Here is a 23,483-nt window from a genome sequence, read left to right as displayed (position 1 = left end):
TGCATTTCAGTGAAGAGTGATAACAATGCCCTTGTGGGCAAGGGGCAGAGAAATATCATGGTCGAAATGGTAGCTAGGAAAGATGTGATATTTAAGCTTGTGGGAGAGTAGAAAGAGCTAGATTCAAGGGTTATTTTGAAGGAAAAATCATATAGAAAAAGTAAAAAATTACTTATCATGTGATAAAATTTATAATCGGTAAATTTAACCAGCTGGTATACAGAAGTTGCATTGTGAGATTATTTATCATCTGTTGGGAAGCTAAATAGAATGGCATGTAAAACATAATTATGCATTCTGTATCTCTTGATGGGAATACTTTACTGTATATTGTGCATGTGTTGTTGATCAAAACTAAAAATAAATTAAAAAAAATTCAACAGTGGTAACTTCTGACCAAGATGACAAGTGGGTTTATGCTTCAGCAAATCTCCTCTGATTCAAACATATAACAATGATACATAAACTATCAAAAATACCTATGAAATTAAAAAGATATTAAAAAAGAGAAAACTAAATGAAAGTAAGAGGGTAAAAAATATGTAGTTGCAATTAAACAACCCAAAGTAGGGCAAGCCACCGGCGGGCCAGACAGAATAGCAATGCATAGTTGGAGAAGATGTGGACTGCAGGCCTATGGACTCCAGGTCTGGGGTAGATATGATGGCTGGTTGTTTGGCTCCAGGGAAACTAAAACGAAATTAAAAATTCCTCTCAATGTGGGGTAAAGGCAGGCTCTTGGAACTCTTTTTAATTGTATGTTTATGTATTCTCTGTTTCTAATTGCTTCTCATTCAGTTGATCTTTCACTTTCTGATAGAGATCTGTTAAAATTTTATATTAGTTATGGATTTGCCAATTTCTCCTTATTTTCAGTTTTTTCTTTAATGTCATAAGGTTGTCTTCTCTTTCTCTCTAGTTTTTTGAGTTGAATATTCACTTATATTTAATTTTCTTATTTTCACATATAATACATCTAAGACTGCATGTGTCTGCAGTTGCTTCAGTCCTGTCTGATTCTTTGCAACCCTATGGACTATAACCTGCCAGGCTCTTCAGTCTATGGGATTCTCCAGGCAAGAATACTGGGTTGCCATGCCCTCCTCCAAGGGATCTTCCCAACCCAGGGATTGAGCCCAGGTCTTGCACAACAGGTGGATTCTTTATTGCTGAGCTGCCTGGGAAGCCCCATACCTTTCTATAGAATTCCTTTTCTATATATTACTTTAGCTACCTCCTGTGAGATTTCACTCTTGGGAAATTTTGAATGTTGCATTTTCTGTGTGCTTTCCTCTTTAATTTATGAGTTATTTAGGAGCATACTTTTCAGTTTCCCCCAAATATTCTTTCTTTTTTATTTGTTTATTTGCAATTTGTTAATTGTTTATTTGCAATTCTATTGCTTTGTATGTGTTCCCTTTAAAATGTGTTGAGACTGCCTTTGGAATGTAGCCCAATGTCACTGGCAGTAAATGTTCCATGTATTTGAAAAAATAGTATATTCCATCTTTGTTGGGTTGACGATTCTCCATATATTTACTAAATCAAGTTTTTAAAGAGCTAAATATGCAAATAAAGAAGTTAGAAAGTAAGGAGAAAGGGGGAAACCCAGAGTTGAAAAAAGGAATAATAAAGATAAGCTCAGAATGAATGAAACTATTTAGTGCTTCTTTAATCATTAATGTTTGATTAAATATCTGAGGGAGGAAGCTGTGAGCTTTCATAACTGACCATGCTGCTGCTGCTGCTGCTAAGTCGCTTCAGTCGTGTCTGACTCTGTGTGACCCCATAGACAGCAGCCTACCAGGCTCCGCCGTCCCTGGGATTCTCCAGGCCATAGGTTGGCTTAATATCGTTCTTTCTGGCAGAGGAATAATATTTTCATATTTCCCCAGGAGCTTTTCTAAGGAAGAGATTTGAGGTTAGAATCTTTGGGCATAAATCCAAGATCATTTAAAAACTTTCCATCTGTCATTATGCCTAGATTAGTTTGGGACTTAAAGGAAAATGAACATTTGATACCAATGCAAACACACACACTGGCGGGAAAGGCAGGTTTAACAACAATACGTCTCCTCCCCTGCCCTCTCCCTGTTAGTTTCCTCTGAAACAAAAATGTTTCAGGGGCTTAGGTGAATTTATTTTGCTTCCATGTTTTGTTGCTATGAATGTTTATGCCCCAAACTCTATCTCAGGTAGTACTATTACACTGTGATTTGCTTTTCAGCATATTTTTTCTCTTGCTACTTCTCCATATGTGATTAATAAACAATATATAGACAGATTAGAGAAAAGGTACACCTGGGTTCTTGGAACCATAAATATGGAGAGGTGAACAGAATGAGGAAAATACCCACAGTGGCCATTATTTAAAATAGCTCATATATAAATGATTAAGTAATAGACAAACCTGAAGGGAGTTCCCCTCCCCACCTATCAAAATGGTTTCTTGAACCACATTACAGCCAAATATATTTTTCTCAAAAGCCTAATCAAAGGCAATTTAGAAAAGGTTAAAAAAAATCTCTCAGGCACATTTATTTATTCCATGAATCATGTTTTCTGAGTCTGTTTGTGAATGAGTATTTCTAAAGCTCACTTTTGCACTTTGTCATTCCCAGTGTGAGGACCACAGTGCAGAGAGAATCAAGGAAAGAGGACAACACACCTGGGAGGGATTTTATTTTGGAAACTCAAAAAACAGTTGTGACTGTGGCATGAAGGGAGAAGTCTGTGAGTCCAGGTCAGGCGGACCCAGATCTGAATTCTGGATCTACCGTATTAATCACATGACCATAGACTAACTGTTCTGTGTGCTTAAGATTCCTCAACTAAAAAATAGTAATGATATCTTATGAGACTGTTGCTTGAATGAAATGTTCCAACCTGAAAATGCCTCTGCCTTGAGGAGATACTATTAATTCCATAGGAAGAGGGTTGAGAAATCTTCTAGGAGAAGGTGAACTTTAGTTGGGGTTTGAAAGATAAGTGAGAGTCACCAGTGTGTCCAGGTTTGAGCTTTAGGACAGGTGATACTCTTCTGCTTATTTCAGCCTTAGCCCCTGTATTAGTGTACAAGGGCTGCAATAACAAATTCCAACAAGCAGGAAGACTTCACTGTTCTGGGAGACAGAACTAAAAATCAAGTTGTCAGCAGGTTGGTTCTTTCTTGGGGGCCCCAAGAAGAGAATCTCTCTCCCAAGGGAGAATTTGTCAGTTGCCAGCAATCCTTGACTTTCCTTGGCCTGTTGGTAGCATAATTCCAATCTCTGCCTCCAGAGTCACACCTGTGTATTTCTGTGTACCTGTGTCTTTACATGGACCTCTTATAAGGGCACTCATCACTGGAAAGTGAAAGTCGCTCAGTTGTATCCAACTCTTTGTGACCCCACGGACTATACAGTTCATGAAATTCTCTAGGCCAGAATCCTGGAGTGGGCAGCCTTCTTCCCAACCCAGGGATCGAACCTAGGTCTCCCACATTGTAGGTGAATTCTTTACCAGCTGAGCCACAAGGGAAGCCCAAGAATACTGGAGTGGGTAGCCTATCCCTTCTCCAGCAGATCTTCCCCACCCAGGAATCAAACCAGGGTCTCCTGCATTGCAGGCAGATTCTTTACCAACTGAGCTATCACGGAAGCCCCACTCACCACTGGATTTATGGTCAATTCTGATCCAATATGACCTCATCTGGATGTTATCTACAAAGACCTTATTTCCAAATGAGGTTACATTCACAGGTATCAGGGGTTAGGACTTCAACACGCCCTTTTAGAAGGAATGATTTAACCCACAACAACTGTTATGTCTTCCCTCTGGGAGCTGGAGTTGATCACTCCCCAGGCTGGGATAGGTGAGTAATGTGAATGGCATTGAAGGAACACAAGTGAGACTGATGGGTGGGAACTGGAGAGCTAGTCCTTAAACTAACTAGGTCATTAAACTCAACCTCTCAAAAGGCCTTTGGTTGACACAGATTTCTCTGTCAACCTCCATGTATTGATGTGAGAGGAAAACATGAGAAGCAGTTCTGACACCCTGGTTGAAATGGCTGGGCCCCTTAAACTGAGAATTGACTACATGGTTTGAGTTTCCTTATTGTCATTTCCAAACAGTGAGCACAGAGGAGCTAGAAAGTCTCTTTTTCTTCCAGGGCCTTCAGGGACCTGGGCTCTGATCACTTTGGTTTCCACTGTGAGCTTTCCTTGAAGTATTATAAAAGGGTATTACAAAACACAGATATGTCCAAACAGCAGGCAAAGCAGCTGGGTGGCATTCTCCTCCTGGAGTTTATGGGTACTGTAGGCTCAGATTTCTAATTTGATGATTGATCTCTCTTTTGTTAATTACTCAACCCTTTAGAATGGAGCCCTGCCCTTATGCAGAGTCCTGAGCTCTTGCAATGATGCAAGTGCCTTTGTGACTGTTTGGAGACCCAGAGGCAGGTTTGCACCTTACTTAGATTTCTTATCTATAAAATAGACACAACAAAAGGAGTCTGTCAGCTTTGATATTTTAGAAAAATTTATGAATGTGACATTGGTTAATAAATAAAGTACATAGCACCAGTGTAAAAATGAAGGCCTCTGGACTGCTCCACTTGGTCAGGCAGCTACCAACCTGAATGATGAATCAATGGAGGATACATGTTGCTGTTCATGCTTTGAAATACAGGTCTGGTGTGGCCAGATATTTCTATTTTTAGAAGTAAGCTGAGACTATGGACTTCTGCGTGAAGTTCCCTAATTTTTCAAGCATTGTGAATTAATTCAACTTATTTTTTAAAATGTGCAGGGCAGGCAAAGCACATCTGTGATATAGATGTGGCGCAGGATCTGCCAGTCTATAATCTGTGTTTTAAGGGAGAGACAGTACCATGTCTTCATGGGACCAACTATGTCTCAGTACCGATTGTTCAAACTGTATCAAACTGCTGAGATGACTCACTCGGACCCTGGTGTCCAAGCCACTGTCCTTCCAAGCCACTGTGTCCAAGCCACATTGCCCCATGGAGAAAGGCTAAATGATGAAAGAGCATGTTGGGTAGAAGAAGGAGCACACAGAGTTCTGGAGGCAGGCCCTCCTGGCTTGGAACCCTGTTAGTCAATCAGCTGTTTTGTAATACTGGGGACATGACCAAAGTCTCTGAGTTGCAGTTCTACCCTCTGTGATATGGGGATGATGACACCCTCTTCTTGGGGTGGTTGTGAGGATGAGAATTAGGGTGAAGTTTATGTGCTTGAGTGAGGTTACAGTGCCTGACACATGGTGGTACATCTTCCAGGAAGTACCAGTGGCAGTTCTCCTTCCAACTAAAGGGAATCCTTTATTTTTTAAATATTTATCTATTTGGCTGTGCTGAGTCTTAGTTGCAGCACACAGGATCTTTGATCTTTGTTGGGCATTCAGGATCCTGAGTTTCAGCATGCAAACTCTTAGTTGTGACACATGAGATCTAGTTCTGTGACCAGGGATAGAACCCAGACCCCCCGCATTGGGAGCACAGAATCTTAGCTGCTGGATCACCAGGGAATTCCCTAAAGGGAAACCTTTCAAATGGGAAATAGGAACATGTGATTAAGGCATAACTCTTACTTTTCCCTGATTTATTCATATTACTGGAAATTTCCAACAGAAATGGTTTCACTCAATATTATAAACTAAAATGCTTTTTTTTCCCCCAGTAAGATTACATTTATTAGATTTATGATCAGAAGCAAATTACTAAACCACCCAATTTTCCAGTCTTGTTAATGAGGATAACATTACATTAACTTGGGATAATAATATATTATTGAAGGGCCATAGTAGAGAAATCTCCTAAGCACAGTAACTGACACATAGTTAGCTAATATATGGTAGACTTTTGTACAATTATCCATGTAATTATCTTGATTTTGTATTTCATTTAGATCTCAAACCTGACATCTGTTCCTCTGTCTATCTACGTATCATTTATTTATCTTACTTTTCTTATTGGAGTAAAATTCACATAACAGAATTAAATTCCTCCCTCCCTCTCTTCCTTCCTTGCTTTTTCAGTTTTATTAAAGAATAATTGACATACAACACTGTATGAGTTTATGATGTACAGCACAATGATGTCATTTACTTAATGAAATGATTACCAAAATAAGTTTAGTGACTATCCATTATCTCATGTAGAAACAAAATTAAAGACATTGAAAAAAATTGTTTCCTGTGATAAGAAATCTCAGGATTTACTCTCTTAACTTCCATAACATACAGCACTGTTGATTATATTGATCACATTGTACATTATATCACTTATTTATCTTATAACTGGAAGTTTGTACCCATTGGCTGCCTTCATCCAATTCCCTTTCCCCCACCTCCCACCTCTGGTAACCACAAATCTGATCTCTTTTTCTATAAGTTTGTTTCTGAAGTGTAACTGACCTAGAGCACTGTGTTAGTTCCTCATGCCCAACATAGTGATTTGATATTTCTATACATTTCAACATGATCCCTCAGATCTAATATCCATGTAGTATCTGGATCTATTATCTGCCACTATACAAAGATATTACATAATTATTGACTATATTTCCAACAGTATACATTTCATACTTGGAACTCATTTGTTCTGTGATTGGAAATTTGTACCTCTTAATCTCCCTCACCAGTTCTCTCATCCCCGGAACCTTCTCCCCTCTAGCAACATTTTATGCTTTTTAAAGTGTATAATTCGGCAACATTTAGTACAGTCACAGTGTTGTGCAACTCTCACCTCTGTTTAGTTCTAAAATATTTTCGTCACCCTGAAAGGAAACCCCAGATCCATTAACCAGTCATTCCCTTTTCTTTTCCTTCCAGTCCCTGGTTACCACTAATTTGCTTTGTTTCTCTATGGTTTACCTATCCTGGTTATTTCATACAAACAGAACTATACAATATATTACCTTTTGTGCCTATCTTCTTTCTCTAACATAATGTTTTCAAGGTTCATCCATGTTGCATTATAAGTTAATGTCATTTTTATGGCTGAATAATATTCTGTGGTATGGAAATACCACATTTTGCTTGTTCATTATCAGTTGATGGACAATTGGAATGTTTTCAACTGTGGCCCTTGTGAATGATGCTGCTTTGAACATTTGTGTAGATGTTTGGATACCTGTTTTCAGTTATTTTGGGTAAATACAGTATCTAAAATGATATTCTACTTTAACTTTTTGAGAAACTGTCAAATTGTTTTCCACATGGCTGTATCATTTTTATGGGCTTCCCAGGTGGTACGGTGGAAAAGAATCTGCCTGTCAATGCAGGAGATGCAAGAGACATGGGTTTGGTCCCTGGGTTGGAAAGATCTTCTAGAGTAAGAAATGGCAACCCGTTCCAGTATTCTTGCCTGGAAAATCCCATGGAGAGAGGAGCCTGGAGGGCTACAGTCCATGGGGTCACAAAGAGTCAGACAAGACTGGGCACGCATATATGTATCATTTTACATTCTCAATAGCAACGTGTAAGGATTCCAATTTCTCCATATCCTTACCGACACTTGTTACTTACTATTATTAATACCATTCTAGGGGGTGTGAAGTGATATTTCATAGTGGTTTTGATTTGCATTTCTCTAATAACTAATGATGTTTATAATTTTTTTCTTGAGCTTATTGAGGATTTAAACACCTTTGGGGAAATGAGTCTTCAAGTCCTTTGCCCATTAAAATTTTGTTTGGCTTTTTTTTTTTTTGGCTTTTTGTTGAGATTTAGGAGTTCTTAATATATTCTAGATGTCAATTCCTTATCAGATATATGATTTGCAAAATTTCCTCCTATGCTAAGGTTTGTCTTTTCATTTTTCTGATACTGTCCTTTGATGTGCATAAGTTTTAAATTTTGGTGTGTTTTGGTGTCATGTCTAAGAAATTAGTACCAAATCCCAGGACATGAAGCTTTTTCCTTGTGTTTTCTTCTAAGAGTTATGATTTTAGTTCTCATATTTAGGTTTTTGATTCATTTTGAGTTTATTTTTATATATGGTGTAATGATGGTTTATTTGCTAAGTTGTGTCTGACTCTTACGACCCCTGGCTATACTCCATTTATTTAGATCTTCTTTGATCTCTTTCAACAATGTTTTGTAGTTTGCAAGGTACAAATCTTGAGCCTCCTTGCTTAAATTTATTCCCAAGTATTTTATTCTTTTCAGTGCTATTATTAGTGGAATTGTTTTCCTAACAATTTTTCTGGATTGTTCATTGCATCTTTTGTGTGTTGATTTTGTATCCTGCAAGTGTGCTAAATTTATTTATTAGCTCTAATAGGTTTTTTTTGTGGATTCTTTATAATTATATGTATATAAGATCATGTCATTTGTGAATATAGATAGTTTTACTTCTTCCTTTATAATGTGGATGTGCTTTATCAATTTTTCTTGACTAATTGCACTGGCTAGAATTTCTAGTACAGTGTTAAGTAGAATTGGTAAAATAAGAAACCCTTGTCTTGTTCCTGATCTTAGGAGATAAGCTTTCAGTATGAATATAATGTTACCCATGGGCTTTGTTTATTTTATTTTTTTATTATTTTTTTAAATTTAAATTTATTTATTTTAATTAGAGGCTAATTACTTTACAATATTGTATTGGTTTTGCCACACATCAACATGAATCCGCCATGGGTGTACACATGTTACCAATCCTGAACCCCACTCCCACCTCCCTCCCCATACCATCCCTCTGGGTCATATCTTTGACAAAGGAGGCAAGAATATACAATGGAGAGAAGACAATCTCTTTGACAAGTGGTACTGGGAAAAGTGGTCAACCACTTGTAAAAGAATGAAACTAGAACACTTTCTAACACCATACACAAAAATAAACTCAAAATGGATTAAAGGCTTTGTTTATTTTAAAACCTGTTTTTCAAAACTCTGACTTTGAAATAATTTAGTGAAGCTGAGCAACTTGGAATCCTAGTATATTCTCTGAAAGTCCACCAATATCCAGAGATGATTACTATTCATATCTTGAAAATTGATCTATAAATATCCTTAACATTTTTCCAAAAGAATTAACTAGTAGATATTGTCCATTTTAGTAAAACAGGTAGAGTTTCTTATCTGTAGCATCTCAGATAATGGGAGTTATGTTACCATTAATCTTGAAATGAAACATTTTGAACTGCACCATCTTTGGGAATATGGCTGGTACTTCTTAATGTGTGCTCTTGTTTTAAATTACAGATTGGGTTTATCCTTTATCCTCCCAGTGGAGGTCCTGCATGGGATTTAATGGATCATGACAACGTTATGTTTCTCTCCATATGCTTTTGTTGGCATTATGCAACAGCCATTAGCATCGTTGGAGCAATTTATGTCTTTGTCACCTGGTAAGTTAGTGCTTTTTGTTCGTGGAAGTTCTATTTTTTGGGATATGATCATTAATATTCAACAGTACTGAAAAAAAAAAAAGATTCAACAGTACTGAAATTTAAGTTCAAAGAGGTATTTCACTCCTTAGCATTCCACAAAACAGAGTAATATAGCAGAAAATTGTCTATAAGCACAGACATTTCCAATAAAAAGAATAAATTTGGTTTAAAGTTGGAATAGCTAAAAAGTGTCTCTGCTGTGCTCCTAACCTATGCATCACCCTTCAACACACTCTTCTGTGCCTCCATGTCTTTGCATATGCTGTTTTCTTTTCCACATGGTCCTCCCCATACTTGCAGTGAGCCCCCTCCATTTCCCCATGCATACCTCAGTTATGGAATTTCCCAAGCTTGTGGTCATTCTTGACAAACATGTATGTCTCCCATTAAGTTTGAGTATCTGATTAATTTGACATTTACTGCAATACTTCTAACAGTAAGATTCAGTTAAATGATCCATGTTTTTACAGGGACTTTGATACAATGTTTCATGATGGATGAGGAGCAATATACAGATTGCTAAGAACCCATATTCTAGCTTTGCTGCTTGTCAGCTATATTAGGGTAGATTATTTAATCACCTTAAATATCAGTTTTGTTGTTTAAAAAATGGAGACCTAAATGAAAATCATGTATTTAAACTGCCTACAACATAATAAGAACTCAATGAAGATTCTTCTTTTTCTTGTCTTTGTTTTTTTTTTTTTTTTTTCTGGTTCCTATGGTAGATTTCTTTTTAAATTGAAGTTCAGTTGACATGGGGCTTCTCTGGTAGCTCAGCTGGGAAAGAATCCTCCTTCAATGCAGGAGACCCTGGTTCAATTCCTAGGTCACGAAGATCCCTGGAGAAGGCATAGACTACCCCCTCCAGTATTTCTTGGGGATTCCCTGGTGGCTTAGGTGGTAAAGAATCTGCCTGCAATGTGGGAGACCTGGGTTCGACCCCTGGATTGGGAGGATCCCCTGGAGGAGGGCATGGCAACCCACTCCAGTATTCTTCCCTGGAGAATCCCCATAGACAGAGAAGCCTGATGGGCTACAGTCCATGGGGTTCCAAAGAGTTGAACACGACTGAGCAACTAAATACAGTACAATTGACCCACAACATTATACAAGTTTCAGGTGTTCAACATAATGATTCAACTTTTATATACATTGCAAAATGACCACCACAATAAGTCTAGTTATACCATTCACTTTCATGCATTGGAGAAGGAAATGGCAACCCACTCCAGTGTTCTTGCCTGGAGAATCCCAGGGACGGGGGAGCCTGGTGGGCTGCCGTCTATGGGGTCACACAGAGTCAGACATGACTGAAGCAACTTAGCAGCAGCAGCAGCATACCATTTGTCACCATACAAATTTACAAACACTTTTTTTCTTGTGATGAGAACTTTTAAGATTTACTTTCTTAGCAACTTTCAAATCTACAATACAATATTATTGATTATAGTCACCATGCTATATATAACATTCCCATGATTTATTTCTTTTATTTTCATGTTTTAACTTTTCATTTCATATCGGAGTACAGTTGGTTAACAAGGCTGTGTTATTCTCAGGTGTACAACAAGGTAATTCCATTCTACATATACATGTATCTATTCTTTTTCAAATTCTTTTCCCCATTAGGTTGCTATAGGAAATTGAGCAGAGTTCCCTGTGCTATATAGTAGGACTTTGTTGGTTATCCATTTTAAACATAATAGTGTGTACATGTCAACCCCAAACTCTCTAAATATCCCCCATTCCTCCCCCCATAACTGTAAGTTCCTTCTCTAAGTCTGTTGTGAGTCTATGTCTGTTTTGTAAATTAGTTCATTTATGTCCTTTCTTTTTAGATTCCATGTATAAGCAATATTATATGATATTGCTTTCTCTGACTTACTTCACTCAGTATGACAATCTCTAGGTTCATTCATGATGCTGCACAAGGCATTATTTCATTCTTTTGCATGGTTGAGTAATATTCCTTTATATATACTTACCACAAATTTTTTAATCCATTCTTCTGTCTATGGACATTTAGGTTGCTTCCTAAATGTCTTGGTTGTTGTAAATAGTGCCGCAATGAACATTGAGGTATATGTATCCTTTTGGACCGTGTTTTTCTCTGGGTATATGCCCAGGAGTGGGATTGTAGAATCATATGGTAGCTCTATTTTTAGCTTCTTAAGGAACCTTCATACTGTTCTCCATAGTGGCTGCACCAATTCATATTCCCACTGACAGTCTGGGAGGGTTCCCTTCTCTCAACACCCTCTCCGGCATTTATTGTTTGGGGATTTTTTTGATGATGGCCATTCTGACTGGTGTGAGGTGACAGGATCATTTCAAGAAGCAGAAAAATCTTTTGACAGAATTCAACACCTATTTATGATTAAAAAACTCTTCAGAAAGTGTACATAGAGAGTACATTCCTCAACATAATTTGGGTACATCAGTTCAGTTCAGTTCAGTCGCTCAGTTGTGTCCACCTCTTTGCGACCCCATGAATCACAGCACGCCAGGCCTCCCTGTCCATCACCAACTCCTGGAGTTCACTCAAACTCATGTCCGTTGAGTCAGTGATGCCATCCAGCCATCTCATCCTCTGTCGTCCCCTTCTCCTCCTGCCCCCAATCCCTCCCAGCATCAGGGTCTTTTCCAATGAATCAAGTCTTCGCATGAGGTGGCCAAAGTACTGGAGATTCAGCTTTAGCGTCAGTCCTTCCAATGAACACCCATGACTGATCTTCCTTAGGATGGACTGGTTGGATCTCCTTGCAATCCAAGGGACTCTCAGGAGTCTTCTCCAACACCACAGTTCAAAAGCAACAATTCTTCAGTGCTCAGCTTTCTTCACAGTCCAACTCTCACATCCATACATGACCACTGGAAAAACCATAGCCTTGACTAGATGGACATTTGTTGGCAAAGTAATGTCTCTGCTTTTTAATATGCTGTCTAGGTTGGTCATAACTTTCCTTCCAAGGAGTAAGCGTCTTTTAATTTCATGGCTGCAATCACCATCTGCAGTGATTTTGGAGCCCAAGAAAATAAAGTCTGACACTGTTTCCACTATTTCCCCATCTATTTGCCATGAAGTGATGGGACCGGATGCCATGATCTTCGTTTGCTGAATGTTGAGCTTTAGGCCAACTTTTTCACTCTCCTCTTTCACTTTCATCAAGAGGGTCTTTAGTTCCTCTTCACTTTCAACCATAAGGGTGGTGTCATCTGCATATCTGAGGTTATTGATATTTCTCCCGGCAATCTTGATTCCAGCTTGTGCTTCATCCAGCCCAGCGTTTCTCATGATGTCCTGTGCATACAAGTTAAATAAGCAGGGTGACAATATACAGCCTTGACATATTCCTTTTCCTATTTGGAACCAGTCTGTTGTTCCATGTCCAATTCTAACTATTGCTTCCTGACCTGCATATAGGTTTCTCAAGAGGCAGATCAGGTGGTCTGGTATTCCCATCTCTTTCAGAATTTTCCACAGTTTATTGTGATCCACACAGTCAAAGGCTTTGGCATAGTCAATAAAGCAGAAATAGATGTTTTTCTGGAACTCTCTTGCTTTTTTTGATGATCCAGCAGATGTTGGCAATTTGATCTCTGGTTCCTCTGCCTTTTCTAAAACCAGCTTGAACATCTGAAACTTCACGGTTCACATATTGCTGAAGCCTGGCTTGGAGAATTTTGAGCATTACTTTACTAGCATGTGAGATAAATACAATTGTGTGGTAGTTTGAGCATTCTTTAGCATTGCCTTTCTTTGGGATTTGGGTACATACTTCAACATAATTTGAGTACATACCTTAAAGGTCATATATGACAAACCTACAGCTAACATTATACTCAACAGTGAAAGGGTAAAGGGATTTCCTTTAAGATCAGGAACAAGAGAAGGATGTCCATTTTTGCCACTTCTATTCAACATAGTTTTGGAAGTCCTAGCTATGGCAATCAGAGAAGAAAAACAAACAGAATCCGAATTGGAAAAAGATGATGTGAAACTGTCATTGTTTGCAGATGACATGATGCTATATACAAAAAATCCTAAAGATGCTATACATAGAAAATCCTAAAGAAAACTACTGGAGCTCATCAATGAATTTGGTCGTTGCAGGTCACAAAATTAGTACACATAAATCTGTTGCATTTCTATACACTAACAATGAAAGATCAGAAAGAGAAATTCAAGAAACAACCCCATTTACCATCTCATTAAGAAGAATAAAATACTTAGGAATAAACCTACTGAAGGAGACACAAGACCTATACTTTGAAAACTATAAGACTTATTTATTTCATAACTGGGAAGTTTGTGCCTCCTGATACTCTGCATCTATTTATGCCCACCTCTCCACATTCTGGCAACCACCAGTCTGTTCCCTGTATCTATGTGTTTTGTTTGTTCATTTGTTTTTCCCATCTCACAGATAACTAAAATCATATGGAATTTTTCTTCCTCTATGCCTTATTTCACTTAACATAATACCCTTAAGGTCCAGTCCATTCTTTTTTATGGCTGAGTAATATTCTATTACATAAAGCATAAAATATTATAAACTTATATAAATATCTTAGTTGAGCTAATTTTTGTGTATGATGTAAGACAGTGGTCCAGTTTTACTCTTTTGCATGTGGCTATCCAGTTTTCCCAGCACTATTTTTGAAGAGACTGGCCTTTCCCTACTTTGTATTTGTGCCTTCTTTATTGTAAATTGACTGCCCATATTATGTGTGGGTCTATTTCTAGGCTATCTGTTCTGTGACATCGATCTTTTTATGCCAATATCGTACTGTTTTGATTTTACAACTTCATAGTATAGGCTGAAATCAGAAAGCATGATTCCTCCAGCCTTGTTCTCCTTTGCAAGAGTGCTTAGGCTATTCAGGATCTTTTGTGATTCCATACATATTTTAGGACTGTTTGTTCTATGTCTATGAAAAATACCTTTGGTAATTTGGTAGGGATTGCATTGAATCTATAGATTGGGGTAATATGGACATTTTAATGATATTCTTCCAATCCATAAGTATGGAATATCTTTCCACTTATTTGTGTCTTCTTCAATTACTTTCATCAGTGTCTTATAGTTTTCAGTACGTAGATCTTTCATCTCCTTAGTTAAATTTGTTTGCATGTATTTTATATTTTATTCTTTTTGATGCCATTTTAAATGGGATTTTTTCTTAACTTTTCTTTCTGATAGTTCATTGTTGGTATACAAAAACATGAGTTTGCATATTAATTTTTTACCCTGCAACTTTACTGAATTTATCGGTTCTGTTTTTTTTGGTGGAGTATTTAGGGTTTTACATTATATATATATAATGTGTGTATATATATATATATATATATATAGTGGTTTAGTCTCTAAGTTGTGTCCAACTCTTGCAACCCCATGGACTGTAGCCTGTCAGGCTCCTCTGTCCATGGGGATTCTGTAGGCAAGAATAAATGGAGTGGGTTGCCATTTCCTTCTCCAGGGGATCCTCCTGCCCAGGAATTGAACTCAGGTCTCCTGCATTGCAGGCAGATTCTTTACCAACTGAGCTATAAGGGAAGTATATAGTATCATGTCATCTGCAAATAGTAACAGTTTTACTTCTTCCCTTTCAATTTATATGCTTTTCTTCCCCTTGCCTAAATGCTCTGAGTTACAATGCTATTTTGACTAAAAGTGGCGAGAGTAAGCATCATTGTCTTGGTCCTGATTTAAAGGAAAAAACCTTCATGATTTCATCACAGAGTATGATGTTACCTGTGAGCATGTCATATATGGCCTTTATTAGGTTAAGTATTTTCTCTTTATACCCACTTGTTGAGAGGTTTTTTAAATCATAAATGCATCTATTCATATGATTTTAATTATTTTTTGTTAATGTGATGTATCATATTATTGATTTGTGGATGTTGAACCATCCTTGCATCCTTGGAATAAATCCCACTTGATCAGGGTACATGATCCTTTTAATGCAGTCTTAAATTCAGTCTGCTAATCTTTTGTTGAAGATTTTAGCACCTATGTTCATCAGTGATATTAGCCTATAATTTTATTTTCCTGTGTGATATCTGTCTGATTTTGGCATCAGGGTAATGTTGGCCTTGTGAAATGAGTTTGGGAGCATTCTCTTCTCTTACATTTTTTAAAAGTTTGAGAAGGATAGGTATTTAAATCTTTTTTTAATATTTGTACTGTTTACCAGTGAAACCACCTGGTCTTGGACTTTTCTTCATTGAGAGTTTTTTGTTTGAGATTACCGTTTCAGTCTTTTTCATAGTAATTGACCTATTCAGATATTTTATTTCATGATGGTTCAATCTTGGAAGATGTATGTTCCTAGGAATTTATTCATTCAGTTCAGTTCAGTTGCTCAGTTGTGTCCGACTCTTTGGGACCCCATGAATCGCAACATGCCAGGCCTCCCTGTCCATCACCAACTCCCGGAGTTCACTCAGACTCAGGTCCATCGAGTCAGTGATGCTATCCAGCCATCTCATCCTCTGTCATCCCCTTCTCCTCCTGCCCCCAATCCTTCCCAGCATCAGAGTCTTTTCCAATGAGTCAGCTCTTCACATGAGGTGGCCAAAGTACTGGAGTTTCAGCTTTAGCATCATTCCTTCCAAAGAAATCCCAGGGCTGATCTCCTTCAGAATGGACTGGTTGGATCTCCTTGCAGTCCAAGGGACTCTCAAGAGTCTTCTCCAACACCACAGTTCAAAAGCATCAATTCTTCGGCACTCAGCCTTCTTCACAGTCCAACTCTCACATCCATACATGACCACAGGAAAAACCATAGCCTTGACTAGACGGACCTTTGTTGGCAAAGTAATGTCTCTGCTTTTGAATATGCTATCTAGGTTGGTCATAACTTTCCTTCCAAGGAGTAAGCGTCTTTTAATTTCATGGCTGCAGTCACCATTCATTACTTCCAGGTTATTCAATCTGTTGGTGTTTAACAGTTCATAATACTTTCTTAATCCTTTGTACCTTTTTTTTGGTATCAGTTGCAATTTCTCCTCTTATATTTCTGATTTTACTTATTTAAGCCTTCTCTTTTTTTCTTAGGGAGTAAGTCTAAAAGTTTGCCAATTTTATCTTTTCAAAGAACCAGCGGTTTGTTTCATTGATCTTTTCTATTGCTTTTTTAGTCTCTATTTCATTTACTTCTGCTCTGATCTTTATTATTTCCTTCTTCATAATAACTTTGGGCTTTCTTTGTTCATTTTTTCTAGTTCCCTTAGATGTAAAATTTAGGCTGTTTATTTGAATTTTTTCTTATTTCTTGAGGTAGACCTGTGTTGCTATAAATAAATTTCATCTTAGAACTGCTTTTGCTGTCTAGGTTTTGGTATGTTGTATTTCCACTTACACTTATCTCTGGGTAATTTTTAATTTCTCCTTTGATTTCTAACACTGGTGCTAGCAAGTTAGAAAAAGAGTGCAAAAATGGTGGCTGCTAGTGCTGGCACTAGCAAAGTAGAGGCCGAAGAAAGCAAAAATGGAACCTGCCAGTGCTTCCATCCCTGGAGAGAATCCTAACAGATTTCTTCCTTGCTAGTAGATGCTCTAAGGTTAGGAAATGAATTCCATTCATGTATGGTCTAGACACTTTTCAAACTGTGGCTTTTATGTTGTATGGCCAAGTGGGTGAGGCTGCATGCAAGCCCTTTCACAATGGAATCTCTATTCCTTACACCCCTTTGGTTCTTCTCGACATCAGCCCTGTTGGTCTTTCAAAGCCAGATGTTTTGGGGCTCATCTCACCAATGCAAGTCCCAAGCGTTTGGGTGCCTGATATAGGGCACAAATTCTTGCTCCTCAGGAAGAAGCTCTGTATCTGTGAGGTCTCTTTGATTGTGAGTCTTCACACTGGGGATGGGGTCTTTGACGGGACCATGTCTCTTGCCTCTTTTACCCATCTCATTGTGAACCTTGTCCTGTGTTGTAGAGGAGCTTTTTCGCTAGTTTTCAGGGTTTTTTTTTTTTTTTTTTAATAGGGAATTGTTCTTTATGTAGCTGTAGATTTGCTGTGTCCATGGGAGGAGGTGAATTCAAGACCTTCCTAGGCTGCTATCTTGAACCACCTCCCCCACTCACTCTTGTTCTTTTTATTATTCCTCTAGTTCTTGTTCTCCTTCTTCTGTATCAAAAAGTGTATAAGGTATAGACCCTATGGGGAGAGAGAGACAGTTTAAATATAGTACGATAAATGGAAATAGTGTAAGAATAAAGCACTATTGGAACACAGAGGAGGCCTCCTCACAATTGAGAATTAAACTGAAGCTTGAAGGATTGTTGGAATGAAAGAAGCGAGTATGGTTCATTATTATTTCTATTAGCATGGTAGGTAATGCCAAACCACAGTTGGCCTGGCTGATTCCAACTATTAATCATGCAGGCTCCAATCCTTCAGACTTTAGCATTGATTGAAGATTGTTCTATATCTATGGTCATCGTATAGACATGAGCTGTGTGTGATTATTGAGCACTTGACATGTGCCTGTGCTGTACTTAGTCGCTCAGTCCTGTCCAACTCTTTGCAACCCCATGGATTGTAGTCCACCAGGCTCCTCTGTCCATGGGGAATCTCCAGGGGATCTTCCCAACCAGGGATCGAACCCAGGTCTCTTGCATTGCAGGTGGACATGTGCCTAGTGCCACATTAATTTTAATTAATTTAAATATTCATATATGCATAGTGATACCATATTGGACAGTACACATCTAGCATGTTCTCTAAATCCCTAAATTACAGTAGCTGATTCTAGACCAGAGGGGTCTCAGACTCTGCCTGAACTAGCTTTCTAGTCCTTTCTCTAGACATTTACCCCGGTTATCTCTCCTGCTCTGTGCTTCTTTGAGCTTCACTGCTAAAGAGCTTTGGTGTTGTATCTCTGGGTGAGGAAATCTTTTCCTGGTCTAGCTTCCATTATGTCTCTTGTATATTTTGGGTCAGCCTACCTTGATCTGTAGTTACCCCCTACTTGAGGTCTAAGTTTCCTTTATGGCTAACATGGTAAATAATCCACCTGTAGTGCAGGAGACATGGGGTTCGATCCCTGGGTTGGGAAGATCCCCTGGAGGAGGGCATGGCAACCCACTCCAGTATTCTTGCTGGGAGAATCCCCATGGACAGAGGAGACTGGCGGGCTACAGTCCATAGCGTCACAAAGAGTCAGACACAACTGAGCGACTAAGCACAGCATAGTACAGAGGTCTAAGTGCCATGGGTGCTGGCAAATTCTACCTTCTCCCTGAGTGATTTCTATTAGTCCTTTTCAGTTCCCTCAAAGCATGTGTATGTGCTGGTGGTTAAGACTCACTCTGTCATTGAGTGAAACTTGACTTCTTCCTCTGTTGTTTTAGGCTGACTTCTGGGCCTCATCTCCTTAGGGGCTGTGCAGCCTCCAAGAATAAAGCCAGCATTCAAGCAATCTCTCTACCCCATGTCAGCTCCCATCCAGAGCCAAAAGAAGACTATTGTCTCTTCCTGTTTCAAAAACCTTCAGACCACTAATGAATCTCTTATCCACCTATAGTTTGCTAGAAACCAGAAGCTCCATGTTTACTGTTTCAGTTGCCTCTCCTTACCCAGAACCTTTGATTTATTGACCACATAGTTACATCTACCTGGCATATCCTAATTAAATGCCCATCTCTCCTGTGAAAACTTCTGTGATTGTTTTAGTCTTTGCTTATCTCCCTTCAAGAGTTTTGCAGTACTTTAGTCTCTAATACACATTTTAACAGTTGTGATCTATCTTGTGATATTTACTATTAGCTCAGGTTAGTCTTATCTGCTAACTAGATTGTTCACCTGCAGGAAAAGACCTTTTTTCATATCTCTCACAGCTTTTGTCATACTGTCAAAATTATATAGGTACTCAATAGACACTTATTTCTGTTTTAACAGATCTGTTTCAGAACTACTCAAATAGTGTTCAGTTGTTTGGAAATCATGTTTTATGTGCTTTTAAGTTTCACTCTCATATTGCTCTTGAAATATTAGGCCAAGAACTTGTGTTCTAATGTATTTTTATATAACATTAAGCAATAGCTTAAAGAATATCATGAAGAATATATACTAACTTTCAGTGAGGTCATATGTAGTTCCTGTAGTCATGAAGAGTTTTGAAAATCTGTTCATCATGGTTTGACTGTGAACTGGATTGTAACTCAGTCACAGCTGATGGGTTTTGAGGACATTCTATCAGAATTTATTTGACAGAGCACAAAGATCACCATGGAAACAAAACTGGGTTATGAAACTCCTACCTCCCAAATCTCTGAAAAATGAAGGCGTGCTTTTCAGCCTTCCAGAATAATGATTTAAGGATTGCCTCATCTAGTCCCATGCCTGCTGTTGTCCTCATGACAGCTCATAGGACAGACCTATCTTTATGAAATCTTTGTTGTATTTCATATATAATACCACTGTGGTACAGAACTATTTCAAAAGCCCCTCTGGATGGATGGAGAAATATTACCGATTTTCAGGTTGGTCTTCAAGGAGACAACTCTTGTGAGCCATATTGAAGAACAAAATAGAAATGACAAAATTCATATCAGATTGTACCTTTGCCTTTTGAAAGTTTGATTTCCAGATCGACTCTGGAAGTATATACCCAGAGTCTCAGCTCTGCTCTTATATTAACTGAAGAGAACATGTGGGAGCAAAAGCCCAGACATACCCTGACCTTAATTTTCTGCACTTGCATGATTCTAGGAACTAAAAATTACTTGCATTTCCTTTTATTACTCTATCCCCCAATCTGATACCACCCTAGTGGCAGAAAGTGAAGAGGAACTAAAGAACCTTTTGATAAAGGTTAAAGAGGAGACCCAAAAAGCTGGCTTAAAACTTAACATTCAAAAGCCTAAGGTCATGGCATCTGGTCCCATCACTTCATGGCAAATACATGGGGAAAAAATGGAAAAAGTGGAAGATTTTACTTTCTTGGGTTCCAAAATCACTGTGGATGGTGACATGAGATTAAAAAATGAGATTAAAAGCCATGAGATTAAAAGATGCTTGCTCCTTGGAAGAAAAGCTATGACCAACCTAGACAGCATATTAAAAAGCAGAGACATTACTTTGCCAACAAAGGTCTGTAGAGTCAAAGCTATGGTTTTTGCAGTAGTCATGTATGGATGTGAGAGTTGGTCCATAAAGGAAGCTGAATGCTAAAGAATTGATGCTTTCGAACTGTGGTGCTGAAGAAGACTCTTGAGAGTCCCTTGGACAGCAAGGAGATCAAACCAATCAATCCTAAAGGAAATCAGTCCTGAATATTCATTGGAAGGACTGATGTTGAAGCTGAACCTCCAATACATTGGCCACTTGATATGAAGAGCTAACTCATTGGAAAAGACCCTGATGCTGGGAAAGATTAAGTGCAGGAGGAGAAGGGGGTGACAGAGAATGAGATGGTTGGATGGCATCACCAACTCAATGGATATGAGTTTGAGCAAACTCCCTGATATAGTGAAGGACAGGGGAGCCTGGCATGCTGTAGTCCATGGAGTTGCAAAGAGTTGGATACGACTTATGACTGAACAACAGCAGCAACAGATACAGCTCAGAGAGCAGATGTGGGGAACAGCAGGAGTCCTTAGATTCTGTGTTAACAATTAGTTGGTAATAAGCAGACAGTTATTTATTTTCTAGGAGTCATCAGGAATAAATCTAGTGAATGAAGTAACTAATTAATTCCTTTCATTTAATGCATATTCAGGTTTTGCAATATGGAGGTGACTGTGTGGGATTAAAAATGACACACTGTCCCAGTTGTCACCTTAGTTAGAAGTATTAGCCTTTCAGGATAATAGTGCATTGAAGAGTTGAGGACATTGGGAGCAAGGTCAATAGTTAACTAATTATCAAGCCAAGTGATTTTGAGTAGTTTTTCTTGGCTCTTGATAAGTCAATAGATGTTACTGATACTGCTCCGTTGTGTGTTGGAGGAATTAATGGTGAGTTGCAAGTGACTGAAGAATTACCTCTGGTGGCCACCTGGTGCCAAGAGCCAACTCATTAGAGAAGACCTTGATGCTGGGAAAGGTTGAGGGCAGGAGGAGAAGTGGGTGATAGAGGACGAGATGGCTGGATGGCATCATCGACTTAATGGACTGAGTTTGAGAAAACTCTGGAGATAGTGAAGGACAGGGAAGCATGGCGTGCTGTAGTGCATGATGTCCCAAAGAGTCTGACACGACTGAGTGACTGAACAACAACAGCAAGATGAGTAATATAAACTCCTGGAAGACTGTTCCACAAGCCCATTAAATCATTAAATATGTGGTGAGGCACTGTGTACCAGACATCGTTCTAGACACTGACAAGAGTTAGGGCAGTAAATAAGATGAAGTCTCTGTTCTTAGGAAGTTCATACTCCAGTGAGATCCAGAGCACAAGTAAAAACTAGGTATATTGTGAGGGGTGGGCCAGACCTTCAGTGGGAGAAGAAAGGCAGGAAACAAGTGTATAGATACAGATAGGCTAGTGACATTTTTTCAAAAAATGAGAATGATTTTATTTATCAGTTTGTTTCCATATTGTATATTTCTGAAAGTTAGCTATGTTTTATTGACATAGTCACAGCGAGATGTCTTCACAAATAATCCTGTACAGGAAAAGCTTTACCTAGTTTTTATTATATCAGAGAACAAAAGAGCCTGCTGAGTTTCTGCCACCAAGAAGTTTCATATCTTCCAATGCCAAAATGATAATTTCCCAACCACACCTACAGATTCTCTTAATCTATGCAAATAGTTAGAAGAATAGAGGTCACTTCTTTCAACTTCTGAATGCATCCAGGCCCATCACATGCAATAGAGCAGCTTGGGGCCAGCACAGAAGCAGCTCTCTGAAGACTGCTGCAGTCTTCAGAGAGCTGTAAGGGCTGCAGTAAGGGCTGCAGTACAGCCCAGGCTTGACATGGGGCTCGACGTGGGGAAGGAGATGCCTTTGTGTGCTTCCTTCTTAGAGAGGGCTTCTTTAACACACACCTGAGCTCTTTTGTCTGGGCTTACTTCAGAGATTCTCTTGCTTGTTTTAGAAATTATTAAAGTTATAAATTTTGAATATGATGCAAACAATCATTACATATTAGAGCTTTATTGTGTCTGTTTGCTCCTATGCAGCTTTAATCCACAAAATGTTCACAGGTAGCTCCAAAGACAAATAAAAGTGATTTTTCTTTTTGGGGGTACCTCTTCCATTTGCACAGATAATTTGGAGTTTGTTGTATTATAGATACAGATAATTTGGGGGTTTAATTTTAAACAGCATAATACAAGATGATTTTCATTCTGTCTTCAGGTTGGTTAAATCTCGATTTACGAGGTTCTGCCCCTCAGAAGTTGGACTCCTGAAAAATGCTGAACGAGAACCAGAATCAGAAGAAGAGATGTGACTTTGATGGGCATCCAGTCTTTCTGGATGAAAATTTTCTTCTATTATTATTAGTCACAGATTTGCCTTTTCACGTTTTGTTTGGAAAACAATCGGTTGAGAATGATTCTTGGTGTCACGGTGTTGGGGGCTTGGAGTGGCTCTCCTCAGGTTAGCTAAAGTGTGATGCCCACATTCTGAAAAATATTTGTTTTATTTGCCTTATAGATATATATGCTCAAGGTTCCTGGGCTTACTATCATTTGTAACTCATTATAGATGGAATTTCAATTGTTTTATCTTCTTGCTACCTTGAGAAATAAATGAATGCATGGACCTTGATTCAAACACCTTAGATATTTGTTTTTGTCATTCAACTGTATCCCACCCTTATGTTATGATTCCTTTTCGTGAGACATCTCTTTTTGTAGCACCTGTGTTCTCCCCTGGAAAAAGCAAGCTGGAAGTCATCCTGTGGTGCACTCTCTTAAAGAGAAAAGGGCTGATCCACGGTTACAGAAGGGCACATGGTGAAAAAGCCATGGAAATCTAGGAAAGGAGAGTTAGGATGTTATCCACAGCAGGGAAAAAATCATCACATGCCTTTGTATGGCCACCACGCCATCCACTCTGCTGAAATAACTGAAGGGTTAAAACAAGGAGAAACCTTTTATGGAATACAAGGGTAAA

The 23,483-nt window shown here is 38.5% G+C and overlaps 1 protein-coding gene across 3 annotated transcripts in view; it reads left to right on the top strand.

The window, feature by feature from the left end:
• The window catches only part of TMEM45A (transmembrane protein 45A), a 114,458-nt gene extending 91,310 nt beyond the window's left edge, over positions 1-23,148 (top strand). For all 3 annotated transcript variants that reach the window (XM_086409890.1, XM_086409882.1, XM_086409901.1), the window contains exons 5-6: positions 9,211-9,356; positions 22,722-23,148. In XM_086409890.1, the coding sequence (XP_086266016.1) occupies positions 9,211-9,356; positions 22,722-22,815 (240 nt within the window). In that variant the 3' untranslated portion in view covers positions 22,816-23,148. The remainder of the gene's footprint in view (positions 1-9,210; positions 9,357-22,721) is intronic.
• The last annotated feature ends 335 nt before the right edge of the window (positions 23,149-23,483 follow it).

This window comes from Bos grunniens, chromosome 1 (assembly GCF_055505025.1).
Source record: "Bos grunniens cultivar Pamir isolate PY7600 chromosome 1, Bosgru_T2T1.0, whole genome shotgun sequence".
Lineage (NCBI taxonomy): Eukaryota > Metazoa > Chordata > Mammalia > Artiodactyla > Bovidae > Bos > Bos grunniens.
The sequence above is the reverse complement of the archived record's forward strand: the minus strand, read 5'-3'. Positions and strand labels throughout refer to the sequence as shown.